Here is a 19,367-nt window from a genome sequence, read left to right on the forward strand (position 1 = left end):
TATTATTCATCATTATCCAAAATTAAAAAAAGAGGAGAGCTTAAATCTATGATTAAAAACCAAGTGCCTCTGGTCTTCCAAGAAAAAAATTTAACCAAAGTATATCTAAGATGATGGTTATAGGTCAATTTTATCAGAGAGTTTTAGAAAAAGTGTAATTACTAAGAAAATATTTAATATTTAATAGGCTTGAAATTTAAATGAAATCATATGTAACAGCCTGATTTATGGTAAAAGAATTCAAATTAAATGCATGAATTATAAATAAAAATATTTTAGATAAATACATTTTGACATAGCAGTTGTTCCTTGTCAGTTCAATAAAACTTACTTGAGTAATATTTCTCCTAGCAATATGTCAGCATGTGCCAACAGTGAGCATGTTTTTCCTTTTGCTTTTTAAATTCCAACTGCTGATTAAGAACATAAGCATTTGCTAAGTAGGTCAAACTCGAAATCTCTGTTTCTTTCATTCTCTCTCTCTCTCTTTCTGCTAATAACATTTGCGATAACTAAACCAAATATTCTCATTTAGTTTTAAAACTAAATGTGAATCTACAATTTATTAATAAACCTCTAAACTCATTGTAACTTAAATATATGTCCGTTCTAATAAGTTCTTCCTTCATAGGAAGGTACTTCAAAAAATTTATGAAAACATGGAATTAAAAGACAAGCTATTAGGGCTGGCATTGCGATACAGCATGTTAAGGTACTGCTTGCAATGCTTTGTTCAAGTCCCTACTATTCCCCTTCCAGTAAAACTTACTGCTAATGTTCCTGGGAAGGCTGCAAAATGTAGTCCAATTACTTGGGTCCCTGTCACCCATGTGACAGATGTGGACAGAGTTTCTGACACCGGCAATCACAATTCTTCTCCTTCTCCAGATTCTATAATTTTGCCTTTTCCAGAATAACATATAATTAGAATCCTACAGTGTATAACCTTTACAGATTGATTTCTTTCATTTAGAAATTTGCCTTTGGGGCTGGCACTGTGGCACAGCAGGTTAAAAGCCCTGGCCTAAAGCGCCGGCATCCCATATGGGTGCAGGTTCTATTCCCTGCTGCTCATCTTCTGATTCAGCTCTCTGCTGTGGCCTGAAAAAGCAGTAGAAGATGGCCCAGGTCGTTGGGCCCCTGAACCCATGGAAGAAGCTCCTGGCTCCTGGCTTCAGATCTGGGGAGTGAACCAGCAGATGGAAGACCTCTCTTTCTGTCTCTACATCTCTCTCTATCTTTCAAATAAATCAAATAAATCTGTTTTTTAAAAAAAGAAATTCACCTTTAAGATTCCTCCATGTCTTCCCATGGCTTCAGGGATCATTTTTTTTTTTTTTTTAGCATCGAATAATATTCCATTGTCTGGATATAACACAATTTATCCATAAACCTATGGATAAGGCATCTCAGTTGTTCCCAAGTTATGAAAATTATGAATAAATTTGCTCTAAATATCGGTGTGCAGGTTTTTGTATTGTTGTGTTTTCAACTCCTATGGATAAATACCAATGAGCATAATTCCCTGTTTGTATAGTAAGAGTATATTAGGTTTGTAAGACATGCCAAACTCTCTTCCCATGTAGCTGTACCATTTTTGCAGTTCCACCAGCAATTGTTATTCCACATTCTCACCAGCAGTCTATGTTTTGACTTTTAACCATTGTCCTAGGCAGACTGGGGTCTTGTTCTAATTTGTGATTACCTAATGATGCATAATAAGGTTTCTAAATGATTGTAGCTTTAGATCACCAGATATCTTTTGACCATTCCACTCTCAATATTTCATATGTACACATAGTTAAATAAGGATAATTAAATCAAGATTTCCCAAAATAACCTACATTCTTATCTAATGACATGAGGAGAAAATGTGAAATTGTAAAATTGCATAATTTATTGGAGGGTTGGAGGAATCCAAAGAAAAGTTAGAATTCTTTTCTTCAAACTTTGCAAACCTCTCGAGAATATTATTTATTTTATTTATTAATACATTTAAACTTCAAAGTATGAGGACTTATTTAAGTATATATCCAGTATTTTTCTCAGATATCTGCATCAAAAATCTATAATTTTTAAAGGGAATTATAGATAATTGCATTTCAAGCTCCCTGCTCATTGCTGGAAGGTCAATTTACCAGAGACAAAAGTTAATGCAAAGAAATCATGCTTATTCAAGAGGCTAGCAATCTTGAGGGAAAAACAAATACTTGTGTCTCCAAAAAGTGCTTTTTCCCTGATTTTCAGGTTAGCAAGAGGAATTTCTAAAAAAAAAAAGTAAGGGGTAATTAAGGGAGGTTAAGGAGGATAATGAGTGAAGTTAAGGAGGATAATGAGTGAAATTGATTGCAAATAGTTAAATTGAAACTGGTTAAGTCATGTTTCGTTTGGATTAATACTACACTGTTAGATTTGGTGACTATAGACCCCTGACCAGGTGGTGAGCCCTTCAGTGTTGGACTTATTGGTCACAAATTAATCCTTACCTGAAATACTACAATACTAGTCATCTTCTTGCAGTTAACCCCTCCTAGAATTTTTTATCTGTTGAATTAAAGGTTGGTCTGATTAACTATAAAGTTGACAATTGATTTTTCTTAGGCAGAATGTGAAAAGAAAATCTATTTACTATAGTTATGATTGCAAGCATAACATAAATTCTTCAGATATCCTTTCCCCCATAGTGTTACACAACACTGTATCTGTGGAATTTTTAAACCTGAGTCTACTGGGCTGCAATTGCCATATTGTTGCTTTCGTATGGACACCGTGCCACTACCAGATGCTGAATATTGGTTGTTGTTTTGTCATTGGCCATTCCACAGTATCCCCAAAGATGCCCCTCAATAAAGGCAGGATCCAGAGACATTTTCTGCATTTCTCAAGTTCTATCAGCGTGTTGTTTCCAAGCCTCATAGATAGTCACAACTATGATACTCCATTTGATGTTGCACCACCCTTACCTTGCTACATGCAGTTAGCACAATTATTAAATATTTTATCTGTGCTTCACTCTACTTCTAAGTTTCATCTTTGATTCATTTGATCAACCTCTCTGTTTCTATAATAGTAGCAACTGTTTCTTATTTTTGTATTACATTTCATCTAAACACATCTGTAACAGTATATCTGACTACATCAAAAAATAAGTTTGGAAAGGCCTTGGAGTTCATCTATTTTTCTTTCTGAAGTTTTAATTTATTTTTACTTTATTTAAAAGGCAAAGAGATGGAGAAAGAAACAGAGAGATCTTCCACCTGCTAGTTCACTTCCTGAATGTCCCAACAGCTGGGACTGGACCAGGTTGAATCTAGGAACCCAGAAACTGATGAGGAACTTCCACATGGGTGACAGGGACCCGCGTGCTTGAGTCATCACCTGCTGCCTCCCAGAGTGCATATTAGCAAAAAGCTGGAACTGGAAGCAGAGTCAGGACTCAAGTCTAGGTGCCCTAATATGGAATATGGATGTCTCAAGTAGCATCTTAACTGCTGTGCCAAACACTCTTCCAAATTCATACATTTGAATAAACTCAATAGATCTTTGTAAAAAATAAGAATGGGCGGGAGGGATGGTAGGGTGGAAAGTATCACTATGTTCCTGAATCTGTAGATAGGAAAAAAAAATGCATACCTTAAGTACTTTTTTTAAAAAAAAAATCTTTTATAACATTGCTGGCAAATAATTTTCCAGTCTTTGCTCGAGGGAAATATTTTGCCAATTCTGTGGTCAGACAATTTCATTAGATATTCTTACTTCTATGTAGCTGAAACATACCTCTTTGGCTGTTTCTATTCTGGATATTACTTTTCTGCCCTCAGCTTTCTAAGGAATTTTCTAAGACACTTTTATACCTTTTAAAATTTATTTTATGTACTATCTCTTGATAAATTCAGATATTCTTTTTTTTTAATTTATTTGACAGGTAGAGTTATAAACAGAGAAAGAGACAGAGAGGAAAGGTCTTCCTTCCATTGGTTCAATCCCCAAATGGCCACTATGGCTGGCGCTGTGTCGATACGAAGCCAGGAGCCAGGTGCTTCTTCCTGGTCTCCCATGCAGGTGCAGGGGCCCAAGCACTTGGGCCATCCTCCACTGCTTTCCTGGGCCACAGCAGAGAGCTGGACTGGAAGAGGAGCAACCAGAACTAGAAACCAGCGCCCATATGGGATGCCAGCACCGCAGGCAGAGGATTAACCAAGTGAGCCACAGCACTGGCCCCTAAATTTAGATATTCTTTAATTTTAATTATCTTCTCTAAGTAGAAGTGACTACCAAAACTATATCTCCAATACTGACCTCACTTTTAAAATATAAGTCCATTAGTAGCTCTTAGTGTATGTGTGTGGATCCCCACTGACGTTGAGCCTGGCTGGGAGGATTGATGGGGGTTAGGTACCTACATAAGACTGTAAGGTGCCCCCTGCATACCCAGGCTCTGAGGCTCAATTTGCCTAAGTGGAGCACCCACAGACAGATGGCTTGAAGAATATCTGTCTCTCTGTGGACTGGACAGGCTGGAACAGACCCTCTGTACCAGTGGTTGTGTGGAAGCTTTGTGTGCCAAGATTAAGGGGACTCTGCGGTGACACAATAGTGTACAGGATATAGCTGTGTCTCTGGTCATCACTGTGTGTGGCTCCACATGGGATAGGTCATTGAAGTGAAATGTGTGCTCAGAGTGAGGACTGCACAGAAGATTTGTGAGGTTCATGCAACAGTGCAGGTGAGTGTTGCATCCACTGGGGGCTAACACCTAGGCGATGACCACCTAGAAGGAAAGGAGGCAAGGGTGTGATCCCTCCAAACGAGGTGACCACTCCCCCAGTTTTGTTAGTAAGAGGAGATCTACCACACCCAATCTGGATATGCACCCCACCCTGGAGCACTGACCAGAGCTCCCTGGCTATGCCCAGCACACACCTCAAGGAATTCAGTGAAAGTGCAGACATTCCACTAAGCCACAGAGGCATAGTTCATAGAAGCCATCAGAGGAAAAACCAAAAAGTACCTCACAAATGGCTAAAATTAAATGCAAAAATTCAAGAAACAAGAATAAGGAAGGCAACATGACACCCACAAAGGAACACAAGAATATTTCAAAATTATAATGTGAGGATGAAGAGATTGAGGAAATTCAGAAGATGAATCACAGGATTACTCAGAAGAATCAGAAGCAAATCCATGAATTAAAGAAATCCATACATTACATGAACAAAAATTTTTCCAATGAAATTGATATCTTAAAAGTGAAATCAAAAGGAAATATTAGAAATGAAGAATTCAGTAGATCAAATAAAAAAATGTGGAGGAAGCCGTAACAACAATCCTGGAAAGGAGGAATTGAAAGTATTTCTAATGCAGATGACATGATTCCATGCATAGGAATCGAAAAGACTCCACTGAGAGATTATTGGAACTCATAAAATCTTCCATGTTCATAGATTTTAGAATCAATACCATCAAAATGTCTGTACTATCAAAAGCAATTTATAGATTCAATGCAATCCCAATCAAAATAACAAGGTGCTAAAATTCGTGAGGAAACACAAGATATCCTGAATAGCTAAGTAATCTTACACAGTAAAAACAAAGCTGGAGGCATCCCAATAACAGATTTCAGGACATGCTACAGGGCAATTATAATCAAAATAGCCTTGCACTGGCCCAAAAACAGACATGTGGACCAATGGAACAGATAGAAACTCCAGAAATCAATCCACGCATCTACAGCCAACTTATTTTTGACAAAGGAGCTAAAACCAACCCCTGAGGCAAGAACAGTCTCTTCAACAAATGCTACTGGGAGAGCTGGATCTCCATGTACAGAAATATGAAACAAGACTCCTGCCTTATTTCTTACACAAAAGTCCACTCAAATTGGATCAAAGACCTAAATCTATGACCTGATACCATCAAATTACTGGAGAATGTTGTGGAAACTGAAAGATATTGGCATAGGCAAAGACTTCTATGAAAAGACCCAGAAACTCAAGCAATAAAAGCCAAAATTGATAAATGGTATTACATCAAAATCAGAAGCTTTTGCACTGCAAAAGAAACAGTCAGCTGAGTGATAAGGCGACTGAAAGAATGGAAGAAAATATTTGCAAACTATGCAACTTATAAAAGGTTAATATCCATAAAGAGCTCAAGAAATTCACCACCAACAAAACAATCCTGTTAAGAAATGAGCAAAGGACATGAACAGGTATTTTTCAAGGGAGGAAATTCAAATGGCCAACAGACACATGAAAAAATACTCCAGAGAACTAGCCATCAGGGAAATACAAATCAAAACCATAATGAGGGTTTACCTCACCCTGGTTGGAATGGCTCTCACACAGAAATCAAGAAACAACAACTATTACTGTGTCAGATTGTATTTTGTTTATATTTCCTTGCTCTACAGAGATTGACTGTATTTTATGACTGATTTTTTTTATTGAGTAGATTTTTTAACTTTATTTAAATCATCAAAAAAAAAAAAAAAGAAACAACAAATGCTGGCAAAGATGTGGGGAAAAAGGTACCCTAATCCACTGTTGATTGTAATATAAGCTGATACAGCCATTGTGGAAGTAGTTCGTAGATGCCTCAGAAATATGAATATAGATCCTACCATATGATTCAGCCTGGAATTTACCAAACCAAAAGAAATTAGCATATGAAAGAGTTATCTGTACCCCCTTGTTTATTACAACTCAATTCACAATAGCTAAGATATGGAATCAACCCAGATGTCCATCAACTGTTACTGGATAAAGAAATTATTTTATATATACACTATAGAGTACTACTCAACTGTAAAAAGAAAATGAAATCCTCTTTTGTAACAAAATGGATGCAACTGGAAACCATTATAATTAATGAAATTAGCCAGTCCTAAAATGACAAATACTATATATTTTCCCTGATCTGTGGTAACTAATAGAGTATCTAAAATGTAATGTGTTGGAGTGAAGTTCACATTTTGAGATTTGATGACTGTTTACAACCCTTGCGTCTGCTTTTCTTCATACTGTTAGTTGAACTATTTACTTATTGTAAGTTTAAACTTATGATTATAAAATAAAAACAAAAAATAAAATTAGTAATAGAAAAATAAGGGGCTGGTGCTGTGGCGTAGTGGGTGAAGTCGCTGCTTGCATGCCAACATCCCATATAGGTACCAGTTTTGATTCCCGGCTGCTCCACTTCTGATCCAGCTTTCTGCTATGGCCTGGGAAAGCAGCGGAAGATGGCCCAAGTCCTTGGGCGCCTGCACTTATGTGGGAGACCTAAAAGAAGCTCCTGGCTCCTGGCTTCAGATTCATGCAGCTTCAGCCATTGTGGCCATTTGAGGAGTGAACCAGTGGATGGAAGACCTCTCTCTCTCTCTCTCTCTCTCTCTCTGCCTCTCTTTCTCTTTGTATAATTCTGATGTTCAAATAAATAAATAAATCTTTAAAAATGAAATAGAAAAATAAAAATTAAATTAAAAATTAAAAATAATAAAAATAAATAGCCCTATAAGAATTTTTAAAAAAGGAATTTTATTTGTGAACTATATGAATCCATTAAAACTTACAGTAAAAAACATTTTACAAAAAGTATTTGAGGTGTTTAACTACAGAAAAATAAAATAAAACATAGTTCCATGTTTCCAACTACTTTAAACAGACATGGGGCCTTCAAAAATTATTGAAAAATGTGTATTATTAAAAAAGTGTGAATTTCAAAACATTTTGTACTAAAATAAACTTATCTTTTAATTCCATTTTTTGCATGAAATGTTAAGAGTACCCCTCATCTAAGACAATTTTAAATTTGTTAACATCAACATCTGTGTCTCCTGCTGGTATCTTAAGTTCAATGAAACCAACATAAACTCATTATATACAAACACAAACACAAACACACACAAACACCCTCTCTTCCTCCTTTTCCCTTCTCTATTTTCAATTCAAAATTTCTAGCACTTGTTATATGCTACATACTATTTTAGGTACTAAAAAATTTAAGTAATAAAAATTTTGGCAATAAGATAATAAATCTCTTTTGTAATGATTAGATTCTATGGAGCAGTGTAGAAAAGCAAAAATATAATGAATAAATGAGTTATAAGGTAAGGATAACTACTAAGGAAAAATCACAGGAAACAAATAATGAGAACAGATGGGAGGAAAGGTATTTTATAAGGTGGTCAAAGCAAGCATTCCTAATTACATGAGATGTGAGATTTTACAACTGTGGCATAGACATCTGTGATGTAAACTAGAACCTGAACATTTTTAGCTGCTTACTTTTCTATAAATATGAATATTAATTAGATTAAGTCCCAATTTTGTTAAAATGATCAACTGAAGAATTTCCTCTGAGTTATATTTTGGGAGGGACAATGCAAAAGAATGAGAGGTTGCTTTGTTTTATTTTCTCAAGAGATATCTAAAGTATCTGAAAACAGTAGTGTCCTAAAGATTAGTGTGATATGAAATTGGAAACCATATCTTTATCAATATTTAAAATAGAATTAATTTGACTATCTTTTACCTTGAATGAATTTTTTATATACATGTGATTTTTTTTTAACATTATACTTTGGTCATTTGGAAACCATTAATTTAATATCCAGATCTTCCAAACAATTGATATATTTCATTGTATAATAGCAGAAGCTAACATCTGTTAATGTTATCATATAGCTCATCAAAAAACCCTTATGTTGTGGGAAGCTGTTCTAATACTTCTCAAAAATTATAATTTTGATTGAAAGTTTAAAATGTACCATTGAAAGCAAATACTTTCAGTTGTTTTCATTGACATGGTAGCTTCATTTCTTCATTTTCAAGAAAATGCCCTTCTAAACATCCATACACAGTAATCACAATTTTCAAACTTTTTTTTTTTTTAAATAAAAAAGCTGGAACCGGCACTGTGGCCTAGCTGGTAAGGCCACCACCTGCAGTGCTGGCATCCCATATGGGTGCCAGTTCTAGTCCTGGCTGCTCCACTTCCAATCCAACTCTCTGCTATGGCCTGGGAAAGCAGTAGGAGATGGCCCAAGCCCTTAGGCCCCTGCACCCATGTGGGAGACCTGGAGGAAGCTCCTGGCTCCTGGCTTCAGATCGGTGCAGCTCCAGCTGTTGCGGCAAACTGGGGAGTGAACCAGCAGATGGAAGACCGTTCTCTCTCTCTATCTCTGCCTGCTTTTGCCTATCAGTAACTCTGCCTTTCGAATAAAATAATTAAATCTTAAAAAAATAAATAAATAAAACAAAAATGCTGTTTCACAGAAATGCCAGCTAGTTCAATTTGTAACTTCATAACACTGGTGACTTTCCTCGAAAGAACTGTTGAATTAAAGCATGCAACTCGGCGATGTGCTTGATGTGGACATGCCATGTGGAAGTACAGGATATTGAGATCTTTACAAATGATCAACATTTAATAAATCTAGTAATTGTTACTACTCCACCCAGGATCAAGTATTGTTAAATAAAGTGGCATTGATTTTACTGAGGATGTTTACTGCTTCATGAGTTGTCAAGGACATTGATAAATAAAAGTGGCATCCTGTTTAGAGATATGGCAGTAAGGAATAGAATAAGCAGCAGCACAGTTTGGTGCCACTGCCTTAATTTGTGCTAAAGGACTAAAATTCACCTACCATTGGTTTTTCAACATCAGGGCAAAGGTTAACACAAGGAATAAAGGCAAACAATGTCTTACCATGATTGTGAAAGTAATTTTGACCTTGCAAATCACATGAAAGGATAATGCTTTATTCTAAAGCATAATTTTTGTTACATTATTCCCTTGCTCAAAAGATTTTAATTGCTCTTTGTTTCCCACAGAACATTTTTGAAAGTCATTTTTTCAAGCTGAATTCTAAAAATTATATAACTTGTATTAATCTGTTTATCTGTTTATTTCTATTTCTATTTTGTTTTTTTATCTGTTGTTTCATTTGCTCTTGCACAAAATCAGGTTCTGGATAAATGAAACTATTACTATTTCTATTATAAATCTTAAGGTTTAGTCATTTCTTTCAAATAATTTCGCTGTTTCTTTTTCTTGAATTGTTTTGCTATCCTCACATTCTTTAGATGCAGGTCCTGCCTTATTGTAAGGTCCAACTCAAATGAAGCTTAAGTACATGTCATAGACCCCTCTTCTGAAGATACAAGGCCCTCATTCCGCTGGCTATCTCTGGAAGATTCCTTCCAGTTATTGAGGGGGGTAGGAGTGATCAGTTCCCTTCTCCACCCTATGTTCTGTCCATGCTACCCTGGTTCACGCTAGTTATTTCTAATCACTCAAGTGTCTTTCTCTGAAATAAAAGGTTATTTCCAGGAAAATTTATATGGAACAAGTTCCCTTGCATGATGCTTTGTAGACCTACAGTTTCTCCTTGCTTTGCCTGACATCTTACTTCAGAGGCTACAACATGTTTTCTCTCTCTTTCTACTTTCATGGTAATTGTGCACCAATGAACTCATTTATCAGAATAACAGAAATCCTGCCCCACAGGTCCTATTGACTTTTTTTTTTTATTTAGTAAATATAAATTTCCAAAGTACAGTTTATGGATTACAGTGGCTCCCCCCTCCCCATAATTTCCCTCCCACTCGCACCCCTCCCATCTCCCGCTCCCTCTCCCATTCCATTCACATCAAGATTCATTTTCAGTTATCTTTATATACAGAAGATCGATTCAGTATATATTAAGTAAAGATTTCATCAGTTTGCACCCACACAGAAACACAGAGTGTAAAATACTGTTTCAGTACTAGTTATAGCATTACTTCACATTAGACAACACATTAAGGACAGATCCCACGTGAGAAGTAAGTACACAGTGACTCCTGATGTTGACTTAACAATTTGACACTCTTGTTTATGGCGTCAGTAATCTCCCTAGGCTCTAGTCATGAGTTGCCAAGGCTATGGAAGCCTTTAGGGTTCGCCGACTTCGATCTTATTCCGACAGGGTCATAGTCAAAGTGGAAGTTCTCTCCTCCCTTCAGAGAAAGGTACCTCCTTCTTTGATGGCCCCGTTCTTTCCACTGGGATCTCACTTGCAGAGGTCCTATTGACTTTTGATTCTGTCTCTGCAGTAGCTTTAACATACATCTCAATAGTTTTTTACTAAAAAGGAAGAAAGGAGAAAATTCTGCTTATCACAGATCACACCCGTATAGAAATAAGTAGTTTAATTTATCAGAGGCTGTTGACGTATTACAAAGTCCATTAGTTAATTTTATCGTTAACTGATATTTTGTGCAATAATTTTCTCCTTCACAAACTATGCCATGTGGATTTTCTTTGTGCTCTTGTTTTTGATGGATAACAGATATTTGCATTTAAATATCACTTTGATTATGAACATATAAGTAGATTTCTTTAATCTAAAAGAGTTAATAATTAAATCAATAAATGCATTTGGTGGTGGTGTTTTCCTTTCACAAACGTTTTAGTTTAAGTCATTTTCTAACCAATAAAAATTTCAAGTATGTTGAAGGAGTCTTCAGTGACTTGAAAGAAGGTGAGTGGAAACTTAATGGTGTGGAAACAAAATGAAGATTGCTGATGTAATCCAGAAGCTGCCCATCCTATGGAAGGAGTATATATATGCATATACCTTAAAGTTTCTACATGCCATATTACATTTTTTAGACCGATTCTTTTTCTTGCATTATTTGTGAAGTGTTATATACAGACTTCAGTAAACTTTTTGGAATGGAATTAGGCAATGCATAGTTGAATGTACAGTAGTAAAATGACAGAGTTGGATCTTCTCATCTGATGAGACTACACGTATTTTTTTTTTTCTTTCTTTCCTTTGAATGCACTTTCTTTATGTTTTGCCTAGTTGGGTACACAATGAATGATCTCATTTTTGAATGGCAAGATGAGGCACCTGTACAAGTGGCAGAAGGACTCACTTTACCCCAATTTCTGTTAAAAGAGGAAAAAGATTTACGATATTGCACTAAACATTACAATACAGGTACGCGTTGAAGCTTGTCTTTATACTTATAACTTGTGATTTTATGATATCCAGATGTTTCTTGAGTATAATGGTAGGTTAATTATTTCAACTGTGTATAGCTCAGTCATGGTCACAGAACATGAAATGGATGCATTTTCAATTTATATATATTTTACCTTATTGCACATTGTTCTGTAACTGGTTTGTACGGGTCCAGTTATATATGTTAAGATTTTTTTGTGAGAAGCCCATAGTTACCGTTATGGTTTGAATATATCTCCCTAGCCTTCATGCACTGGATGCTTGGTTCTCAGTGTGATGATGTGAGAGGTAGTGGAAGATTTAAAAAGTTGGGCCTGGTGGAAGGTAATTAGATCATAGGTGCTGCCTTCAGAGGGGAAGTTCTTGCAGGACCTCAGTTACTTCTCACATGTATGGGTTGTTATAAAATGGGCCATCCCCTGAGCTTTCCTTCTCCTGCAAATGGCTGTTTCCCTTTCCGCCTCTCCACTATATTACGACCGAACAAGGGCGCCCTCACCCGCGCTGAGCTGGTGCTGATGTCATGCTCTTGCAGCTTCAAAACTGTAAGCTAAATAAATTTCTTTTCTTTACGGCCACGCAGTCTCAGGTATTTTGTTATAGTAGTAGAATCTGAACTGATGTAGTTACACCAAGGTGATGTTTAAAAAAATTCCTTTAGTTTGTATATGAGTGATAAAAGTCTTTTAAAATTATTTTTGGGCTGTAAACATCTGCTATCACACACACACAAAGAAATTTCTTCGTAGTTCAACCTAAATTTTTGTAAACTTTCCTTTTGCCAAATTTTTTAGGAATATTGAGGTATTTTTATCTAAGCAGTTAATACTCACACTGACATAGGAAGCTTTTGCCCTTGAGTGTAGTTATCAGATATATTTATTTGAAAATATTAAGACTGAGAAACTCAATATGATCATTTTAACTCTACAAAATCTGCGCATCTGCTTACTTCTTTCAACTGGTTGAGCTAGCCCCGATATATTTGCTAATTAATATGTTTCTAACATAATATATTGCTGTGAATTCCACTAAAACTCCATTCCTAGGTGTTGTTTGGGACATCACCCCAATGTGGCAAGTGCATGGCTTCCCGCTAGCACCAGCTGCTATTTTACCATTTAATTATAGTAACTATGATATATCACGGATTCTGCATTTTTCAGAACTATGAGCTGACCTTTCACTATTTAAAGTCCCCAGAATTTAACAAATTCACAGTATCTGATCAAAAAGTCATTGTTATTAACTCAAAGGTGAAGCTTACATCTAACTTATAAGGGAGTCCAAGGTTAATATCCCAGCACAATATAAAGGACAGGCAAGTCAATAGCAACGCCCTTGTTCAACTTCTTCAGGGCAGTCATATTCATGACCCCCTTTTAGAGAAAAACTGACAAAAGCCTCTAGAGGTGGGTTATAGTGTTGCATTAGTTTGCTGGGGCTGATATGACAAATTTGCAGACATGGTGGCTTAAAACAATGTAAATGTATTTTTTCCCATTCTGAAATCAAGGTGTCAGCAGGATCAAGCTTTCTCTAGTACTCTGTGGAAGAATCGTTCCCTGCTTTTTCGTAATTCCTATTTCTGGATATCCTTCGTTTTAGATGCATTACTTTAGTCTCAGTTTCCATAGCCACGTGACATTCATTCTCATGCCTCTGTGTTCAAATTTTCCTCTCCTTATGAGGACATCAGAAATACCTAATTTGGGACACAACCTACCCAATATAACTTCATTTTAACTTGACTATATCTATGAATATCTTATTTCTAAGTAAGACCGCATTCACAGGTTCCAGGTGGACATTAATCTTAAGGAGATGTCATTTTAACCCAGAATAAGAGAGGCAGGGATTACTAAGGATACATTTCTATGATGCAGCATCTAAAGGCCCCTCCTTGGTTAGCATACTGTAGAGCTACCTACCAAGCTATTATATTTTAAAGGAAAAATAATCTTACATATGTGAATGGCTGATACAAGCAAAGAATTGAACAGGTGTTTTTCAGATGATATCAGTGGGAATTCAAACTGTATGATCTAAGAAATTAAAGCATAATAGTCTTCTCTAATTATAGAGAGAATCCAAGTATCTGGTAGTGTCTTCAATTAAATATGTGGTGAATTTCTTCAGACACCAAAGTCTTACTCCTAAAATACATTAGAACACTTTGTTAGTTATTTTTCAATAATAGACTCAAACACGGCAAGTGCAAAATAGAAAACAAAAACACTAAAAACACACTTATAAGTACCTTTTTCTCCTAAAAAAAAAAAAAAAAGAAATATACTGATTTTAAGAATGCTTTTAACTTGGGCTGGTGCCGTGGCTCACTTGGCTAATCCTCCGCCTGCGGCTCCGGCATCCCATATGGGCGCCGGTTCTAGTCCCGGTTGCTCCTCTTTAGTCCAGCTCTCTGCTATGGCCCGGGAAGGCAGTGGAGGATGGCCCAAGTGCTTGGGCTCCTGAACGCACATGGGAAACTGGGAGGAAGCACCTGGCTCCTGGCTTCGGATCGAAGCAGCATACCGGCTGTGGCAGCCATTTGGGGGGTGAACCAACGGAAGGAAGACCTTTGTCTCTTTCACTGTCTATAACTCTGCCTATCAAATAAAAAAAAATGCTGTTACCCACAAATGAATTTGACAAACTGAGAGGTTTTGTTGTTTTTTATGTTAATGAAAAATTGGTGGGTTTTGTACATTTTTTCTCTTTGTAATCACACGCATTCCATGTGTAAACAGTGTATACACACACACATACATGCACATAAGAACTGTGTGTTTGTGACTATTCTTCTATATACTTTTTTTCCCAGCACTATTCATAAAAACACATATTTCAATAAAACATGATAGCTTGTATTTTTCTTGAGCATCACAATAAAATCAGAGAAGTTATCCAAATAACCAGTCGTCAGGATTGGTTACTACTTATATAATGAGATTACTAAGTGAATTATTAGTTATAGCAAATATTTCAGTTATTCTTGCTCCACTTTATTTCAGTATTTTAAATGAAAATTTTAAAATATTTACATTTAATAGCATTTTAAATATGTTCATAAGATTCATTAAAAGTGGAATCCAAATTTCCTAGTGCTTACATGTCTTTATAACACTTCTAAGTCCAGAAGTCAAATCTATCCTTCATGAATGGGTAGTGCTCTTGCATCAGCTCTGAAATCACATGTGGCCCAAGATACAATAGGTTTCCACTTGATTCAATCTAGCAATACATTAGCAATTTTCCTTTATATGCTCTTTGATATCTTTTCTTCACTGTTGGGTCAGAGAATCATTCTTAAGCAGCAGAAGATTAACTCTGATCTCATCGCTCCAAATTAATTAGAAGATAGAAGATAGAATAAAACCAGAAGTTGGAGGTCCATAACATGGTGCAATGGGTTAAGCCACCACTTGGCAATACCATAATTCAATGTTTGAGTGCAGGTCTTAGTCTTAGTTACTCCACTCCCATCCAGCCTCCTGCTAATGCAGGAAAACAGCATAATATTGCCCAAGTATTTGGGTTCCTGCCTCCCACATGGGAGACCCAGATAGAGTTCCAGGGCTTCTTGTTTTTCTCCTACGCAACCCTGGTTGCATCAGCCGTTTGAGAAGTAAACCAGCAGATAAAAGATTGATCTCTTTCTTTCTCTCTTGCTCTGGCTCTCACTCACCACCTTCCAAATGTTTTGCTTTCAAATAAATAAATTTTAAAATCTTAGAAAAGAAAGAATTGGGTAAGTTAGAAGAGCTTTTCAAAAATATTCAATTATTTGATAGGGAGGGAGCAACAGAGAGAGAGCAAGGACAGATAACAGACGACATAAAGTAATAGAGATAATAGAGGAGGGAGTAGAACCAGGAGATTAGCAGATATATCAACTTCATGTTTAATTAAAAATTAATTTTTTCTGATATTTATTATATCCTATGGCAGAACTAAACAGTAGCGACATAAAGTCATAAGTACATAAAACAAATTAAACCTTTTTGATTTTGTTATTCACAAAATTATTAATAGGAAATAACATACTTGTTATTTGTTTGTGTTATTACTTACAGAACCATTCATATATGATCATATTTATTTCTTAACACTTACTTTAAAATAAATAGAAATAAAGTTCTCTGGAAAAAATAACTCTAGATTCTAAATTATACACTTTACAGCACCAGAAACAGTCAATGAGAACAGATTTTTATGTGGTAAGTATTCATTTCCTTAGTCTGCCTCAGAAGCAATTATTAGAATCAAGTGAAACAATAGATCTTGGAGTAATTAGTCAAATTTGAAGTGCTAGTCAAATGTGAAGTACTATTTCCTCAAAGAGCACACTGTTTCATTATATTGCCCTAGATGCTAAAATAAAAGTAAAAAATATGTTTTTCAGGGACCAACCTGAATATGTGAGTTAGAATATAATGAAATATTTTAAGACAAAATTATTATGAAAATGAAATTAAAAAATACTTGATGCCATAACAAAGATCTATTTTACTAATTGTTATACTTATTTACAACCAATTAGGAAAGTTCACATGTATAGAAGTGAGATTCCATCTTGAGCGACAAATGGGATACTATCTGATCCAGATGTACATTCCCAGTCTCCTCATTGTTATTCTGTCCTGGGTTTCATTTTGGATCAACATGGATGCAGCTCCAGCCAGGGTAGCATTGGGAATAACCACAGTGCTGACTATGACCACACAGAGTTCAGGATCACGAGCTTCTTTACCAAAGGTAAGTGTTCTGGAAAAACATACATGGACTTGCACATATACTTCAAAATATCTTTTTTTCTGATGTCAGATATTTCTCAAAAGGATTTTACTATTTATTACTGATTTTAAAAGTAGTATGTAAAGAGAGTAGAAAACTTGTAAAACACTAAAATAGATGAAGGAAAAATTATACAGAGCAGTGATATCTGCTTTTCACATTGTGTTATTTATTTAAATATCAATAATAGTCTTGCACACTGTGAAATTATTTGATCTATGATTTTTAAATATTTAAAAATATATAAAAACATTTATTTTATTTGATTCTACATGGTAGATTTAAAGGTAGCATAGTACTCCATTGTGTGCATATGCCATAATTTACTTTTTCAATTTCAAGACTAACACTACATTGAGTATTTTTACAATCAATGTTAATTATATGCATATATAGGTATACATATATATGTTTATAAGCAGACCCACACATGCATATATATATATATATATATGCTGCTTTACACATATTTCATATACACTCTTAGAGCTAGAACTTCTGAGCATTGAGGTGTATTGCCAAAGTTACCCCCAGAAAAAAATCGTACAAAGAACACTGCCACAAATATTGTATAAGTGTCCTGGCTACCCTGCAGTTCCAATCCACTTTCCTGCTAAGGTGCAGGGGATTGAGGCCCAGATACTTTGAGTTCCGAACTTCAAATGTAGAGAAAAGTTGACCACATATCTTGAATTTTGTGACAGCTAAGGGTTAAGAGGTTGAGCATATGTAATCACTTGTATTAGAATTTAGGAAGGCAGGGGCCGGCGCCATAGCTCACTTGGTTAATCCTCCACCTGTGGCGCCGGTATCCCATATGGGCTCCAGGTTCTAGTCCCGGTTGCTCCTCTTTCAGTACAGCTCTCTGCTGTGGCCCAGGGAGGCAGTGGAGGATGGCCCAAGTGTTTGGGCCCTGCACCCCCATGGGAGACCAGGAGGAAGCACCTGGCTCCTGGCTTCGGATCGGTGCAGCGCGTCGGCCGTAGCAGTCATTTGGGGAGTGAACCAACAATGGAAGAAAGACCTTTCTCTCTGTCTCTCTCTCTCACTGTCTAACTCTGCCTGTCTAATAAAAAAAAAAAAGAATTTAGGAAGGCATACACTAAAAACCCAAGAGAAGCAAGAATTAACCTATTGGTTGATGCCATTCAAAAATGTAGAAAATTGTTTATAATAGAACATATGATAAACATGATATAATATGGTATCATAATATAATTCTGATTATGTGATGACTAGAAAAACATGCTTGCATTTAAAAATAGATGTCTAAAACCATGCACCTTAAGGTCTGCTGTTTTTAACCTCACAAAAGAACCCTGAAATGCCTGCCATTGAAACAATCACTATTTATCTAGTGACAATTTCTAGCAGGTAGGAAAACAAAATTAAACTTAGGAAATAGAAGCAATGAAATATTAATTTATGGTAACTGTTTATTGTGCTGTCCAAACTTTCTGTTAATGCAAATCTTGTAGGACTTGAAGGAATTGGAAAATTAGTCAAATAACATTCAGAGAAGAGAATCTCTAGGAATATAATTTAAACAGCTCATTTGAAGTCCTTCACAGCTGAGATTCCTCTCATTTTCTATCATATTGACCTCTACAGTAGCATGATAAATCAAACACTTAATAGTCCAAACCAAGAGACTCTTGTGATTCAATCCTTGGAACTTGGAGCAATTTTACATTTCTGCAGTTCCTGCATTAGGTGGACAAAAGAGGGTGTCATATGCATCCCATTGTCAGAAAATGTTTCAGGTTGAATAATTTCTTGTGTTGTGTTTAAGATTGGATAATTTCAGTGTTCTTGGAGCAGAGTGAGAAAAAATGGCAGTCATTATGGGGCTACATACTGGAGAATTTTATAGTCCTTGATAATGTTTAGGTTTATTTTGTATGCAGTAGTAGTAGTAGGTCCCTGAAAGGTGTTTTGTTTTATAAGGTTTTTTTTTAGTTCTAAAATTTAACAATTTTTAACACTATGTACACATATGTAATATTTGTCTTGAAAACAGAGATATCAATATCAAAGTGAGGGATTAATGATAATGATTATAATTTGGTGAAAGAAGGGTGCATTGTCACATACATGGTATGATTCAGTGAAATATACCAATTGATACGACATCCACACAATATTTATATTCTCTAAATATTAAATTAGGAAAAATATATGATAAAATCACAAAGCTTAAATTTTTTAATGCGATAATACTGCAGCTTTGGCATCAAACTGATACAAAAATAAAATATGTATATGCAATTCTAAGAATATTTATCCTGAAACATGTCTTAAACTCCCTTCACAGCATACATACATATCCTAGAATCATAATACGGTCCCCTAAAAAATAAAAATGTGTGTAAATATGTCCTTTTGCTATGGAAGGAAGAACTTGGTCCTCAAATCTGTATTGAAATGCACTTTTGAGGCTTTTTTTATGTTCATGATTCCAGTTTGAAGTTATAAATAGAGGTCTTCAACTCCAGACAAAAAGACAATTGGAAGGTTTATGATTACATGAAAGATGATGTATAGAAATACAAAA

At 35.7% G+C, this 19,367-nt stretch overlaps 1 protein-coding gene across 2 annotated transcripts in view; it reads left to right on the plus strand.

Annotated features, from left to right (window-relative positions):
- GLRA3 (glycine receptor alpha 3) overlaps positions 1–19,367 on the plus strand; it is a 154,839-nt gene that overhangs the window by 113,993 nt on the left and 21,479 nt on the right. For both annotated transcript variants that reach the window (XM_062213060.1, XM_062213061.1), the window contains exons 6-7: positions 11,855–11,992; positions 16,560–16,774. In XM_062213060.1, coding sequence (XP_062069044.1) covers positions 11,855–11,992; positions 16,560–16,774 — 353 coding nt within the window. The remainder of the gene's footprint in view (positions 1–11,854; positions 11,993–16,559; positions 16,775–19,367) is intronic.

Source organism: Lepus europaeus, chromosome 16 (assembly GCF_033115175.1).
Source record: "Lepus europaeus isolate LE1 chromosome 16, mLepTim1.pri, whole genome shotgun sequence".
Taxonomy (NCBI): Eukaryota; Metazoa; Chordata; class Mammalia; order Lagomorpha; family Leporidae; genus Lepus; species Lepus europaeus.